Raw genomic sequence first — 17,428 nt, forward strand, 5'->3', positions numbered from 1 at the left:
ATCGATTGGATTGTGGCAACTATCGAGGGATAACGTTGCTCAACTCCGCATATAAAGTGCTCTCCCGTATCCTGTTCTTCAGATTGAGACCGCTAGCGGAATCTTTTGTTGGCGAATACCAGGCTGGTTTCCGACAAAGGCGTTCCACGACGGATCAAATTTTCACCCTGCGACAGATCCTCGATAAGTTCCGGGAGTACAACTTATCGACTTACCATCTTTTTGTGGACTTCAGGGCGGCATACGACTCAGTGAAAAGAAACTAGCTGTGGCAGATCATGCTGGAACACGGTTTCCCTGCGAAACTAATAATGCTGAGTCGTATGACACTGGAGGGATCAAAACCGTGCGTGCGGATAGCTGGCGGGACATCAGCCGCGTTCGTAACGTTGGATGGACTGAAGCAGGGAGTTGCGCTCTCCAACCTACTGTTTAACATCGCTCTTGAGGGTTCAGTACGAAGAGCAAACGTCGAATGAAACGGTACGATCATCACAAAATCTCACATGCTTCTTGGTTTTGCGGACGACGTCGATATCATCGGTATCAACCGTAAGGCCGTGGAGGAGGCCTTCGTACCTTTTAAGTGTGAAGCAGCGAGATTGGGACTTGTCATTAACTCTGCCAAAACGAAGTACATGGTAGCTGGCAGAGAGCGTGGGAGTCCCCGTGGTGTTGGTGCTGAGGTGGAGATAGATGGGGAACGATTTGAAGTGGTTGACGAATTCGTTTATCTTGGTACGCTTGTGACATGTGACAACGATATGAGCCGTGAAGTGAAACGACGAGTTGCAGCTGCGAACGGGGCTTTCTACGGACTGCGTAACCAGCTAAGGTCCCGTAGTTTGCAAACTCGCACAAAACTAGCGCTGTATAGGACGCTGATACTCCCGGTGGCCCTTTACGGACATGAAGTATGGACGCTGAAGGAAGCTGATCGACGAGTGCTCGGAGTTTTTGAGCGTAAAATTCTGCGATCGATACTTGGCGGTAAACTGGAAGACGGAGTGTGGCGCAGACGCATGAACCACGAGTTGTACCAGGTATACAAACATGCTGATATAGTGAAGGTAATACAGCGGGGCAGGCTGCAGTGGGCTGGACATGTAGCCAGGTTGCCTGACGAGAGAGCCGCCAAAACTATCTTCAGTAGAGAACCAGGAAGAGGCCGTCGACTCCATGGTAGGCCTCGCACGCGGTGGATGTGCGCGGTGGAAGAAGATGCACGATCTGCTGGTGTACGGGGAGACTGGAGAACGGCTGCTCAAGACAGAAGAAGATGGACATCTCTAATTCGTTCGGCCCTAGACCAGTGAACGGTCCGTTAGCCAAAGAAGTAAAGTAAAGTACGTTATCCCAAAGTGCTAGGAAACGATCGGTACTTAATAACCGACGTTCCTGGGGTACAACTAACACAGCGGCGAACGGCGAACGGCGCCGCAGAAAAAATGAAGCCTTAGTCAGTGAACGCATTAGTCGAAGACAGTGACGATGATCAGAACCAATCGGATGTTTCAAGTGAAGAATAGCTTATCGCCGGGGCGGGATGATATCTATGGTGCCGTTGTTGAAGTAATTAAAATTTCATAAGTATTAGAAGGACCACCCGAGCTTACAATTTACTACTACTACAATAAATACAAGGTTCTATTATATATTTGGGCAATGGATTGGGGAATAAAGGAAATAATCAGCAGTTGAAATTCTATAGTCGATCTGTGCGTTTGATTTTTCTGATCAGTGCGATCCGAAAGCAAATCCCTCTTACATACAGTCATGGAGAAAATAATAAATACACTTGCAGTGTTGGATGATTTTCCATATTTGCGCAGTAATTTTAATTGTTGTATGATGTTATGTTACGTCATAACGATCTGCAGACACTCTTTTTAAAAAAGGAACAGAGAAATAACGGGAGAAATTTCTTTGTCGGTGATTCCGAAAATTTTTTGCGTGAGTTAGTGTTTCAAAAGTGGCGACAAAAATAAATACACTATTGAAATATATATACAAAACAATCCAAATTAGCTTTATTTCTCTATATATCGTTAGCAAAGTGACCTTTTACGTTACAAAACTCACTTTCTATATTTTGTGGCTTGTCCTTTGTTTTGTAAAACCATATTCAATCTTCGTGGTATGTTTACCACCAGAATTTCACGAGTAGAAGCTGGACTAACATTTTACGCTGCCTGTCCGACGTTCCATAAGTCTATTTTATTCTTTGGATAATGCTTTGCAACCTAGACTTCCATAGAATTTTTAAAGGATTTAAATTAGGAGTCTGCGCTGATCAAACTTATAATTTTATATTTTCGTTTGCACATTACCTTCGTGTTTTCAATACTGTATGTTAAGGATCGTTATACTGCATTGAGATCCAGCATAGTGTGGCCTCAAAACCATTTGAATTTGATATTGTACTATTTCAATATTTGCGGCCTTGCTCGGGATTGAAATTGAAATTAAAAGTAATTTCTATCATTTTACTTTTTGCCTTTCTCCTAGAAAGGTATAGCAATCACTGCAAAAATCAAAGGTATAAAAGTGCTCAAAAGGGCCGAATGTCGTATATCACTCGACTCAGTTCGACGAGCTGAGCATTTTCTGTATATATAGTGTGTATGTTTGTATGTGTGTGTGTGTGTGTGTGTGTGTGTGTGTGTGTGTGTGTGTGTGTATCGCTCTCCCAATCTCACTCGATGTTCTGAGATGGCTGAACCGATTTCAATGAAATTAATTACAAATGAGAGGCCTAGTTGCCCTATAAGACCCTATTGAATTTTATTGTAATCTGATTTCTAGTTTAGAGGTTATGTATCAAAATGTAAAAATCACGCAACATCAATATCCCAGAAACTACATAACCGATTTGAACAAAATTGGTTTCAAATGAACGGGCTATCTAAAAAACCCTTGACTTTTTTTATTTCATTTTATTTTATGAAGATTGAACATGTGGTTCAGAAGTTATGGAAAGAAACGTGTTCTGGAGACTATTTGATCTCACTCATGTTTCTCAGAGATGGCTGAACCGATTTTCATAAAATCAGTGTCATATGGAAGGTCTTGTTGCCCCATAAGACCCTATCGATTTTTTTTTGCAATCGGACTATTACTTTGCCTGTTATGTTTAAAAATGTGAAATCCAGCTATGAAAAGAAACATATTCCGAAGACTACTTGGACTTTTCTCAGAGATGGTTGACCCGATTTCCACAAAATAAGTATCAAATAAGAGGTCTAGCTGCCTCATAACACCCTATCGAATTTTGCTGTAATAGGACTGTAACTTCGTCTGTAATGTATCGAAATGTGAAAATCACGAAACTTCATTATCTCAGAAACTACACAACCGATTTGAACAATATTGATATCAGATGGATGGGCTAGTTAAGGGTTAACTGATGAATTATGATTGAACACGTGGTTTCAGAATTTGGCTGCCCTATACGTTGCCTTTTCATTTGATTATAATCAAACTTAAGCAACCGTTACGTTTTAATTTGTAAAACAACGAAAGTCTATTATCTCGAGTATTAAACGACTTATTTGAAAATAACTAGTGTCCTACAAACGAGTCATCTCTCAAACTTACAAATAACAAACTTTATAACAATTTGATATGCTGTTCAAAAAGTTTGGAAAGAAAAGAAATTCAAAGACTATTCATCACTATACCTGCTTTGATCAATATATATGGCGTCAACATGATTCAAATGTGGTATCGTACCATTTTAACGTTCCCGGTAACGCTCATGATTAAATTGTTCTAAACTAAGAGTCATTTCTTTTATTTCGCTATTTCTTAAGCACTAAAATTACGTCAAATTTCATATTTTATACTTTAATTACAACATCAATATTTTAGAACGCAAAGAGTGAATATACCTTTATTGGATTTAAGCATTCATGTAAATTTATTTTTATAAGTTTGAATAAGAAAGGCTGAGTCTGACCGCTAGGTGGATTAATTAAGGTTTTTAAGAACGAATCGCAGAAAACACTGGGAATAGATCACTGTGTGAAAACTGCTTTAAATAATGGCATAATTATCGGTGTGATTGCTGGAATACACGTGTCTTTCCTTACTGACTCGGGTGTTGAAGTCAATACGATTGGCGGTATTGATTTTAGATTTCTCATGAGCCATGAACAGACCAAACAACAGTTATTCTCGGTAACAGATGGTACAGACAAACCACTCAGATAAGGATTGCGTGAGCGTGACTTATTGTTTGTTAGACGTCATGGAACTTCCTATGGTTTTATCAATACTCTGGACCTCTGGTGTCTTCGTTCGTTTAGCAGTGTCTACAGTATATTCGATTTTAATTTTATTAAATATATTTTTAAGAATAAAATTAAGGACTTAGAACAATTAACAGTCTGTGGAACCTTCGCTATAACAAGTTCGAGATGCTCACAAATAAATAAATGATCAGAAAAGTCAAGTGACGCTGGAGCATGGGTTAAGTGAACTACATCAAGAATGTGGATAGGGCACTTTTGTGTCGTATCATAATTTATTACAAACCGGTATGTACGGACGCTGATGTGTTACTAGGTGGGATTCTCTCACTTGTGAATTCTATATTCCACATACTACTTTATAACAATTTGATATGCTGTTCAAAAGTTTTGGAAAGAAAAGAAATTCAAAGACTTTTCATCGCTATACCTGCTTTGATCAATATATATGGCCTCAACATGATTTAAATGTGGTATCGTACTATTTGAACGTTCCCGGTAACGCTCATGATTAAATTGTTCTAAACTAAGAGCCATTTCTTTTATTTCGCTATTTCTTAAGCACTAAAATTACGTCAAATTTCATATTTTATACTTTAATTACAACATCAATATTTTAGAACGCAAAGAGAGAATATATATATTTTTATTGGATTTAAGCATTCATGTAAATCTATTTTTATAAGTTTGAATAAGAAAGGCTGAGTCTGACCGCTAGGTGAATTAATTAAGGTTTTCAAGAACGAATCGCAGAAAACACTGGAAATAGATCACTGTGTGAAAACTGCTTCAAATAATGGCATAAATATCGGTGTGATTGCTGGAATACACGTGTTTTTCCTTACTGACTCGGGTGTTGAAGTCAATACGATTGGCGGTATTGATTTTAGATTTCTCATGAGCCATGAACAGACCAAACAACAGTTATTCTCGGTAACAGATGGTACAGACAAACCACTCAGAGTAGGATTGCGTGAGCGTAACTTATTGTTTGTTAGACGTCATGGAACTTCCTATGGTTTTATCAATCCTCTGGACCTCTGGTGTCTTCGTTCGTTTAGCAGTGTCTACAGTATATTCGATTTTAATTTTATTAAATATATTTTTAAGAATAAAATTAAGGACTTAGAACAATTAACAGTCTGTGGAACCTTTGCTATAACAAGGTCGAGATGCTCACAAATAAATAAATGATCAAAAAAGTCAAGTGACGCTGGAGCATGGGTTAAGTGAACTACATCAAGAATATGGATAGGGCACTTTGGTGTCGTATCATAATTTATTACAAACCGGTATGTACGGACGCTGATGTGTTACTAGGTGGGATTCTCTAACTTGTGAATTCCATATTCCACATACTACTCCAGTACAAGGGAAAACTAATAATTTGTTCTAAGATCCGCATCCGCACTCAACCTGCATAGAGTGCGATATCCATTGGTCAATTAGTAAGGATATTTGATCTTGCTAAAACGATATACTTGGCACTTGGGGCACTTGGGAAAATTTCTACGCATTTCTGCCTGCGTTATGTTACATCAATATATTATACATTTAAATTTCGATGAACGCGAAAGTACTAATTTTTTTTATTCTTTCAGCATTTAATGCCACGGACAATGATTTGATCGACAAACGCAGTCAAGATTTAGCTTCTGATACTTATGCTCGGCGCTTGGCATTCTTTGATTCATCCAAACATCAATTAAATTATTCTAAATATGCTCCAGCAACCAGACGAAGTGATAATATTCAGCAATCGGAAGAGATAATGCCCTCTGCCGCCTCTAATGGTTTTTATCCATCATTCTTTCGAAACCCTCGGCATTACCTGCAACCTACCTCAGAAGACAGATTTAAGGCTATTGCAGAGCATGAAAAAATATCCGAACAGTCACTACTTGGATCGGGTGATTTTGGTGTTTTAAAAGGTGGAACTTTTTATCAAAACAGCGAACATCCGATCAAATCATACAGTGAGTACTATGGAATAAATTTGAAAAGTTATAACGGACATCAGCGACCATTTACATCATCGTTGCTGCAGAAGATTAAGTATCCTACAGATTCGTCAGATCCATTTTCAAACTTTAGGGATTTTGCTGATATCAATATTTCAAATGATGGTGGTCAATATTCCGAACTACACATAGCTCTAGCTAACAGCGCAAAAAGCAGATTTACACTGCATAAAAGTGGAACTGATATTTCAAGCAAAGAAAAAGAAAAAATTGATCCGAAAACAAACGAAATCAATAAGAAATATACAAAATTCAACAAAGTAAAATTAAAATTTGAAAAAAGTTTTAAACAACTACAAAGGCAATATGAATTGGAGCCCTGCAATGCACAACAAAAACCACGTGTGATTAGGAAACACAATCCTGATGATGATAGAATGCTTGCCCTGAGTTAGAACATGCGCTAAACAAAAAAATTTAGCAAGATTTCGGAGATCTCTCATGCAAATTCAAATAATAAGATGACGGTTCAATCGATTTTACATTCATTTATTTCTAAATTAATCGGTTTCCAAAATCATTAACATTTGTATCTTCTTTCAAAATATAGTTTATGTCAGAGCGCTAAGTTTATTATTTTTTTTACGTCTGATGTTGAAGGTGAAAAGGTATTGGAGCCACAAACGGTAGACTTCGAGCCACCACTTCGAAGTTTCAAAAGTACAAGAATCGGAAATAGATAATGCGTTCCCTATGAAAACGCTGTTTTATGTTTGCTTCACCGCAGCGAACATTAAATAGCGTTTCCACGAGCGACGCATTAAATGATACCGAGTATTTTGCTTCTGAAAACTCGAAGTGGTGGCTCGAAGTCGGCCATTTGTGGATTTAATACCGTTTGCCCTTAATATGAAAAATCTGTTGAAAACAGGACATTTTAAATTCGTCATCTAGAAATATAATAAGATTTTAATGTTTTTGTATTCTACTTATTGTAAGCTACTGTTTGTTTATTCTTTTATAACAATTAATCCGTTCTGAAACGTGTAACTTATTGATGCTATAAATAATGAATCGCACAGCAATATATAATATATAATGATGTTTTATTTTGCTTTTTAAATATCCATAATTTCATGCCGAAAATTTCACAGTGTTGGCTACGCTTGTTTCCTTTATCCAGACACACTAATTGTATCAAACTGTTCATCCTAATCAAGCTGCTTTTAGGCAACTAGAATCAAGTCTTCCTTTGCGAGAAAGCTGAAGAAAATAGTTTTTATGATCTATGATCTTCTTTCATTCAAAGTTCATGAAATATCGCAAGACTATTAATTTGAAACTTTGTTAAGACTAAACAATCAAAAGGATTGCCTTGGTCTGATTATGCTGATTTGGCTATGACCAACCGGATAGAGATATCTTTGTTTATGATATCTGAAAATTGATGATGGTTCTGGCCTGATGTGGCTTCTAACTGGTGTCGTGCAGCGTGACGTTGAACTTTTCCCCTCTTAAGTAGCTTTATCCTCTAAACTGAACTGTCCGCAAAGGCGATGACAGGTTGATGAAAGATTCGATGACCTTTTTTCGTTCCTCTGATGAATCGGTTGTTGCTATTTCTTGTTTTTTGATAATGGGATCATCCTTATCAATCGTAGAAGTGTTGGTTGTAGTAAGTGCGATGCACAGTGGGGCGACCCCATACAAACGCTGGCCTTAAAATGCGTACTTCTAGCGCCAGGGGAACTTTCATGTTTTTTATATATATTATATGAGAAAAAGTTTACGTCGGTTTCAATGTTTTGAAAAATAAAATGCATGATGCTCGGAAGACTTTCATATACCATAAAAACATAAAAATATTGTTCAGTTGTTTAGAAAATAAGAAAAAATATCAATTGTAAAATATGATTCGTGTTGAAAATCACTTATGACTTGTTTTTTCAAAGTGAATATATCATATTGCTTCTTTTCATCGCATTCTTCTTTTTATTCACCTTCCACCTTCATCTTCATTTTTGTGTTCATTTTTAAAACAGTTCTAATATCTTCAGAAAGAGTTTTTCAAAATGCAGTTTCTAACGTCAAAATAATAATTCACTTTTTGCTCTGTAGAAATTAGCAGGCGATCCATAATGTCATAGTTTGTGTTTACACGATTGCACAGTGCACAGTTTTTAATTTTGCTGATTTCGTGCGCAAAATTGATAGCGTCTTCAAATTGGATTTTAGTGATATACTTTATTCGGAAAAGTTTCTATGTAATTTATTGTGCTTCTTTTAGAATGTACGATTTAGTGATTAATTCACCTAGAAGTGAAATGGAGAATTTATTTTTTCAGGATAGTGAGATAGACAGCCAGTGTCTTCGAAAAAGTTGTGGCAAATGGTTTTTCTAACAACTTTGTCGAAGCTGTTGGATTTCTATCTCTTATGTTAAAACCTAAGTTAATCCACCTAGCGGTCAGACCCGGTCTGTCTGTCTGTTTGATCCATATATGCTCGAAAACTACCGAACCGATCGACGTGAAAATTCGTATATAGGGGTTTTTGGTCCCGATAAAGGTTCCTATGATTGTTTGAGACCCCTCCCTCTTCTGGAAAGGAGTGGTCCAATACAAATGAAACATGCATTTCTTTACAAATCAAGAACAAACCAAGCAAATGAAGCCGAATTTGGAACTCCCTCTTCTGGAAAGGAGTGGTCCAATACAAATGAAACATGCATTTCTTTACAAATCAAGAACAAACCAAGCAAATGAAACCGAATTTGGCATGTGGATGTTTTAAAGGGTAATAAATATGTCCATAATGGTTCGACGCCCCTCCCTCTTATGAAAGCATATGTTTCTGCACGAATTTCTGCACATCTCGCGAACTAATCAACTAAATGGAGCCATATTTGGCAGGTGAATGTTTTTAGTGGTAACAAATATGTTCCATAATCGACCTCAGGCAACATTTTGGATTGTAAGATGGCAACTTCCGGCTTCTGGAAAACAGCCAAAAATGGACGATTTCCACCCAACATAATAATATCCGGACAAAGAAAAATACATAGGACTAAATTCGACCACAGCTACCATTTTGAATTCTAAGATGGCAACTTCCGGTTTCGGAAAAACAGCGGCAAACGACCAAATACCACCCAATATGGGTATTTTTGGAATCGTAATGATGCACTGGAGCCACGAATCGACTTCAGACACCATTATGAATTGTAGGATGGCAACTTATGGTTTCTGGAAAACAGCCAAAAATGGCCGATTTTCGTCTAACATGAGCATTAGGCTGGGACACGGTTATATGGGAAAAAAGCGATGATGTTATTTTTTCGCTCCCATTCACTTTTCGTGTTCCTTATGGGTCCAATAACAACTGTGTAACTTTTCAGATCGATTGGTGAAACGCCTGATTTGCGCCCGATTTTTAAAGCTTCCATACCATTTTATACGGGAAAAAAACACTTTTCAAAACTTTTTATTTAGAGATGTCCAGTTGTCTCCTAAAAATATATCAATAGATGATAATTATAGGAAATTTTTCTGGGAAAAACTCTTCTGAAGACCGCAAGGCGCGTCGTATATCACTCGACTTAGCTCGGCGAGCTGAGCATTTTCTGTATGTATGTGTGTGTGTGCGTGTGTGTGTGTATGTGCAACTTTTTTTTCTCACTCACTTTTCTCAGAGATGGCTTAACCGATTTCCGTGAAATTAATTGCAAATGAAAGGTGTAATTACCCCATAGGTTGCTATTGAATTTCATTGCAATCGGATATTTGGTTTAGAGGTTATGTATCAAACTGTAAAAATCACGAAACATCAATATCTCAGAAACTACACAACCGATTTTAATTTTGGATTCAAGATAGCGACTTCCGGTTTCTCAAAAACAGCTGAAAATGACCACATAGCACCAAATATGAGTGTTTCTTCAACCAGTATGACGTTCGAAATCCAGAAATTGTCTCCAAATGCCGTTATGAAATTCAAAATGGCGACTTCCGGTTTAAAAAAAAACGGCAAACGACCAAATACCACCCAATATGAGTATTTATGGAATCGTAATGATGCACTGGAGCCATAAATCAACTTCAGACAACATTTTGAATTTTAAGATGGCAACTTCTGGTTTCTGGAAAACAGCCTGAAATGAACGATTCTCATTGAACAGCCAGAAATGACCAAATACCATTCAATATGAATGTCCTCGGACCCAGAATTACGCCCAGATACCAGAAATTGATTCCACAGACAATTTTAAAGTCCAAAATGACGACTTTCGGTTTCTGAAAAACAGCCCAAAGTGACCAAATACCACCCAATATGAGTATCTCCGCAGCCAGAATGTTGCAAGAAGCTAAAAATTGACCTCAGACACCATTTAAAATTTTAAGATGGTAACTTCTGGTTTCTGGAAAACAGCCAAAAATGGCCGATTTCCGTTTAATATGAGTATCTCCGGATCTAGAAAAATCGACCAAAGACCCCATTTTGGATTCAAGGTTGGCGACTTCCGGTTCCTGGGAAACAGCCGAAAATGATCGAATAACACCCAATATGGGTGTTTCTTCAACTAGAATGACGCTCAGAGGCCAGAAATGATCTTAAAAACCATTTTAAAATCCAAGATGACGACTTCCGGTTTGTGAAAAACAGTCTAAAATAACCAAATACCATCCAATATGGGTATCTATGGAACCAGAATGATGCAATGAGCTAACAATTGACCTCAAGCATCATTTTGAATTGCTAAATGGCAACTTCTAGGAACAGTCGAAAATGACCGAATTATACTCAATATGAATATTTCCGTAATTGAGATGATGCATAGAAACCAAACATTGACCCTGGACACCATTATGAATTTTTACACGACCACTTTTAAATTCTGGAAAGCAACCAAAATAACTAAATACCTCCCAATATGGGTATTTCCGTTGTCAGATTGATGGCAGAAAATCTGTTGAAAATGACCAAATACCACCCAATATGAATGTATTCAGAATTAAGGCGGTGTACAGAAGCCAAAAGTCGAGGATACTGTCACTTCGATAAAACCAATCATTTCAAACGAATTGTTATTTGACTTTGATCATATCCTGTGGCCGATTTGTCGAACATTTGCAGACTTTAAATACATCGCAAGGAATCAATGAATTTGGAACGTTCAAATAGTACGATACCACATTTTAATTCTCGACAAACATTTCAAAAGGTCCTATCTGCTTTCATCGTTTTTCCCGAAGCGTAATTTGATTTTGGTAATGGCTCAGCTTTAGTAACTCTTTCAAGCGTGGTTTTCGTTCAGAAGGCTAGGGTGATCCCTCCACTATCAACTTGTGCAAATAACGTGCCGGAAAAGGTGTTTATTAAGTTGTGGTAATTAAATGAAAGTGATCGATCAAAAAATCGGTAAAAGCAGATAGGACCTTTTGAAATGTTTCTCTAGAATTATGTTGAAGCCTTTTTTCTTTTCTTTCCATAACTTTTGAGCCACATATCAAATTTTTATGAAGTTTGTTATTTGTAAGTTTGAAAGATGACTCGTTCGTATGACACTAGTTATTTTCAAATAAGTCATGTAATTTTGGAGATAATAGACTTTCTTTGTTTAATTAACAATTTTATACATAACGGTTGCTTTAAAATAGTTTATAAGTTTATAAGTTCTATTATAATCAAATGAAATGGGAACGTATAGGGCAGCCAAACTTTGAAACCACGTATTCAATCATAATTCATCAGTTAACCCTTAACTAGCCCGCTCATCTGATAATAATGTTGATCAGATCGATTGTGTAGTTTCCGAGATAATGAAGTTTCGTGATTTTCACATTTCGGTACATTTCAGACGAAATTACAGTTCGATTACAGTAAAATTCAACAGGGTGTTATGAGGCAGCTAGACTTATCAATTGACACTAATTTTGTGGAAATCGGGTCAGCCATCTCTGAGAAAAGTGAGTGAGTTCAAGTAGTCTTCGGCACATGTTCCTTTTCATAGCTAGATTTCACATTTTTAAACATAACAGGCAAAGTAATAGTCCGATTGCAGAACAAATCAATAGGGTCTTATGAGGCAACTAGACCTTCCATTTGACACTGATTTTATGAAAATCGGTTCAGTCATCTCTGAGAAACATGAGTGAGATTAAACAGTCTTCAGAACACGTTTCTTTTCATTACTTTTGAACCGTATGTTTAATCTTCATCAAATTCGAAAGTTAAAGGTATTTTAGGTAGCCCGTTCATTTGAAGCCAATTTTGTTCAAATCGGTTGTGTAGTTTTCGAGATAATGATGTTTCATGGTTTTTACATTTTGATACATAACCTCCAAACCAAAAATCCGATTACAATAAAATTCAATAGGGTCTCATGGTGCAATAAGACCTTTCATGCAATTAATTTCATGAAAATCGGTCCATCCATCTCTGAGAAAAGTGAGTGAGAATAAAAATCTGCACATACACACACACACACACACACACACACACACACACACACACACATACACACACACATACAGAAAATGCTCAGCTCGTCGAACTGAGTCGAGTGATATATGCCCTTTGGAGCACTTTTATACTTTCGGTTTTGCAAGTGATTGCTATACCTTTCTAGGAGAAAGGCAAAAATTAGTATCGCTCTAATACTCGTCATTCGAAAGCTTGAGCTGTCCCCTTTAATATCCTACCAAAATTGAAATGTTCTATCGGGGGGTCTAGAACAATTTGTTTTCGAACATATATTTGTAATTGAAAAACTAGTGAAATGGAAATAAATAATATGTTTCAGAAATACAAAAAGTTATCGGGGTTCTCTGATCGTACTGAAATATTCAGGGTTGTTTTTATTTATATAACAAAACAAAGCTTTACATAATATCAGATTTTTTGAAAAGGGTTAAGAGGGGTAAAAAAGACCCTTGAAAATTTGGATTTGAAAATCAGTTGAAAACAAATAAAATGTTGTGACTTTGAATACATTGATTTTGATTGATTTGATTGATTTCTTAAAATCCTATAAAAAAATATAAAATGCCGGTTGTTAAGAGTTGCTGTCGTGGTTTCATTATAGGATATTTGCATTTTTCTTCCAAAAATGGTGATTATTACAGCTTTTTTTTGCTTGTCAACTAAACTGGACCCTGTATCTAAGCTATACGTTTTATAGAGCAACTCAAGAGCTTTCATTTGATGTTATTAAAAACTGCGCCGTTTTAGTAACGACCGAGAAAATTTCATTATTCATACATGTTTTAAAACATTATTCAAACCCGTTGTGTCAGGAGCGCAACTACCTTTTGTATCGATGTCCCCCAATCGAGCTCAAATTTGTTTGCTCATTCATGAAATAATTTGTACATATAAGTTTTTTGGGAAAAGTGTTAGTGGAGTGAGAAGGTCTCCAACCTGTATTCACGACTGGTCTAGAACCAGGGGGACCCCTGGGGTCGAAAGGCCCGGGACATTTGCCCTCCCCAATTAAATCCGGCCTGGTGAAATGGCATTTTGAACTCTAATGTCCAGGTGCTGCTAAAATCATAATGTTACTGTAACTTTGAGTAGAATGCATCGATTTTTCTGGAATTCGGTATGCTTACTGAACCATTGTACCAGAGATGGTCGAGTTTGGATTTTTTCAAACCCGTACCCGAATTCTGTTTTTCGGTTGAAACCCGATCCCGACCCGAAACTTTTTTTCCGACCAAACCCGAACCCGAAAATTTTATTTTTGGGAAACCCGAACCCGACCCGAACCCGATGCTGTGAAACCCGAGCCAGACCCGAACCCGAGATTTTTTTTTTCTTCACATAACATTTATTTGACACGGCACAAATACAATTCAATGTTTAACGGCGCCAATTATATCTGATGACTTAAAAACTAAAGCAAATTTTTTATCCTCGCTGCCGACTACGAGCTGAAATTAAGTCTAACTTAAAACTAGCATGGAATTTCCAATCTGTGTTTTGTTGTTCAATGGTCGTCTGATAATCGTCGAATGGCATGTATGGATTCGTACTGCTGAGCCACGATGTCGTGAGTTGGGACAGAGGCTCGTAGTTCTTGGGTCCTGGTTCTATTGTGCGGGGTCTGGTTGCTGGTTTTGTGCTTAAGGTTCAAACGTGTTCTTGTCGTTTTGTTGGGTGTAGACGGAGGGGAACGGGACTAGACTGGGGCATGGATGGATTTAAGGAAAACGTATATAAGGGTCATGTAGGGTAGGTCACGGCTCGCCAAGACATCACGAACAGGAACAGCCGGCCGTCTACCTCCGGCCTGAAGGGAAGCTACAAGTTTAGACCTGGCGTCACGGTGAACAGGGCATGACCAAACAACGTGCTCTATGTCGTGATAACCTTCACCACAGGCACAGATACCGCTTTCTTCGAGCCCAATAGGACGGAGATGCGCGTCAAATCTATAGTGGTTGGACATAAGCCGAGACATCACGCAAATGAAATCTCGACCTACATCCAACCCCTTGAACCACGGGTTCGTCGATACCTTGGGAATTATGGAATGTAACCACCTTCCCAGTTCCCCTTTAGTCCATGAACTTTGCCAACTGATGATCGTATTCTGACGTACAAATGCGAAAAATTCATTGTAAGCAATTGGTCTTTCATAAATATCGCCGTTTATTGCACCCACCTTAGCCAAAGAGTCCGCTTTCTCATTGCCCGGTATCGAGCAGTGAGAAGGGACCCACGCTAAGGTAATCTGAAACGATTTTTCGGATAAAGCACTCAGATGTTCCCGTATTTTCCCCAGGAAATACGGAGAGTGCTTAACATCTTTCATCGATCGGAGAGCCTCGATAGAACTGAGACTGTCCGTAAAGATGAAATAATGGTCCGTGGGCATTTTTTCGATAATCCCTAGGGTGTACTGAATTGCAGCTAATTCTGCGACGTAGACAGAAGCAGGATTATCGAGCTTATAGGAGACGGCTAAATGATTATTGAAGATACCGAAGCCAGTGGACCCATCCAGAAGTGATCCGTCAGTGTAGAACATATTGTCGCAGTTGATGTTTCGATATTTATTGGAAAAATTTTCAGGGATCTGCTGCACGCGTAAATGATCCGGGATTCCACGAATTTCTTCTATTCTATCATGTATCGAAAAACACAGTAGAATCAGAAGTATTTAATAAGTTGACACGATTTGGAATATTCGGAGAAAGGTTAATATTCTGAGACATGTGATTGAAACAGCGTTGTTAAACTCGCTCGCAAAAAGCATGCGATACTCCAAGTGGCGTTCTCGCCGCTACCGAAATCTCACACTAGAGATACTCCTGTCGTACTGTTTCTCATTCTCTTTTCCTTTTTTCATTTCACACTACCGAGCGTTGATGCTTGCGAGTTTTCTCATAGGCCGACACGCACTCTCGCTCGCGTACTTTCCCACTCGCGTGTAACTCCCTTTCTCGCGAGCACAACCGTCAAGACGCATTATGACGATACGGAGTGACAAGGTACGACAAAGCGGAGTGGCGAAAAAAATATTTCGATGGGTAGGCAGGGATGCCACATATACAGATTTTTCAGTACTTATACAGATTTTTGCGTATTTTTTATACAGATATCTGTATATACAGATTACAGATTTTCTGGAAATAGTACAGAACTATACAGATTTTTTTTTTTTTTGATTTTCGTGGATCGCGAAACAAACTTTTCGATATAGTTGAAAATCGAAAAAGAACTCAAATGCTATTGAGCGTATTGGAGGTTTCATTATATTTATATGTTACGCATAAACGTGTGCATAATTGTGTTTTTTATTTTAAGGGATATGTCCAGTACATATGCAGATATTTATACAGATTGAAATACCACCAAGGTGATTTTCTGAGATTCGAAATACAGTTGAAATTGTGGCATCACTGCGAGTAGGTGGTCGAATATCATACACGTTCAAGCATGCGATTCTATATAGATTTATCACCCCACTTTCGCTCGTCGGTACACGATGCAAAACTGCTTGGCATCAGTTTAGCGATGGACAAGCCGCATGCGTGAGTCGGTGAACGAAGCATTTTTGTTTTCGGGCACATTTTTTCAAGCACTCCTAGTCAAGTACTCTTATTCGAGTACTCGCGTATTTGGCGTGAGTAAAAAAGCAAAAGAGAATTTGCGAGCGGCTGTATGCTGGCTGCTGCTCTGGCAAATGCATGGATAATAAAGAGTTTCTCGAAAGTGTGTGTGCGAACGACTGGAGAAGCGTAGCACACATCTCAGTCTCGAGCAGAAAGGAGTGGATATGTTTTGCTTCTCGCTCGTTTAGCAACGCTGGATTGAAATACAATGTCATAAAACGGGTTTGAGAATTGAGTTCGATTAACCTTTCAAAATTATCAATCACAGGACGGTTCAAGACCTCACATTTAATAAGAATACGAGAAGAGAGGCTCCAAAAGCGGTTTTTCAATGGTAGAACTCCAGCTAAGACCTCCAGACTCATCGTATGGGTCGACTGCATGCATCCTAAAGCGATACGCAAACAACGATATTGTATTCGCTCCAGTTTGATCAAATGTGTGTTTGCTGCGAAGCGGAAGCAGAAACACCCGTATTCAATTACAGACAATATCGTTGTTTGGTAAAGCCTTAGAAGGTCTCCTGGGTGGGCTCCCCACCATTGTACGGTTATTGTACGAAAAAAATTCACTCTTTGTTGACATTTTTTCATCAGATACCTCACGTGACAACCCCAGGTGCCTTTAGAGTCGAACCAGACACCAAGATATTTGTGTACTAAAACCTGAGAAATCGTTTTACCCATTAACTGTGTTTGAAGCTGAGCAGGTTCATGCTTCCTAGAAAAAACTACTATCTCAGTCTTCTCCGGAGAGAATTCGATACCTAGCTGTAAAGCCTAAGCAGACAAATTGTCCAAGGTATCTTGCAATGGTCCTTGCAAATCGGCAGCTTTGGCTCCTGTAACAGAGATTACACTGTCGTCTGCAAGTTGTCTTATCGTGCATGAATTTGCCAGACATTCGTCGATGTCATTTACATAAAAGTTGTAAAGAAGGGGGCTTAAACATGAGCCCTGGGGAAGACCCATGTAGCTAATGCGAAAAGTTGCCAAATCGCCATGCGTAAAATGCATGTGCTTTTCGGACAACAAATTGTGCAAAAAATTGTTCAAAATTGGAGAAAATCCTTGTCGGTGAAGTTTACCCGAAAGAATGT

General features: G+C 38.2%; 1 protein-coding gene across 3 annotated transcripts in view; it reads left to right on the forward strand.

Annotated features, from left to right (window-relative positions):
- LOC129727650 (uncharacterized) overlaps positions 1-7,334 on the forward strand; it is a 110,500-nt gene extending 103,166 nt beyond the window's left edge. The window contains exon 2 of one of the 3 annotated variants that reach the window (XR_008728574.1): positions 5,852-5,989. Coding sequence is in view for 2 of the 3 variants with exons in the window: in XM_055685667.1 (XP_055541642.1) it covers positions 5,852-6,666 (815 nt within the window). In the remaining variant the exon portion in view is untranslated. Of the gene's footprint in view, positions 1-5,851 lie in introns of all 3 variants that reach the window. The other 2 variants (XM_055685678.1, XM_055685667.1) reach the window with 2 other exon arrangements.
- Positions 7,335-17,428: the final 10,094 nt, after the last annotated feature.

This window comes from Wyeomyia smithii, chromosome 1 (assembly GCF_029784165.1).
Source record: "Wyeomyia smithii strain HCP4-BCI-WySm-NY-G18 chromosome 1, ASM2978416v1, whole genome shotgun sequence".
Classification (NCBI taxonomy): domain Eukaryota; kingdom Metazoa; phylum Arthropoda; class Insecta; order Diptera; family Culicidae; genus Wyeomyia; species Wyeomyia smithii.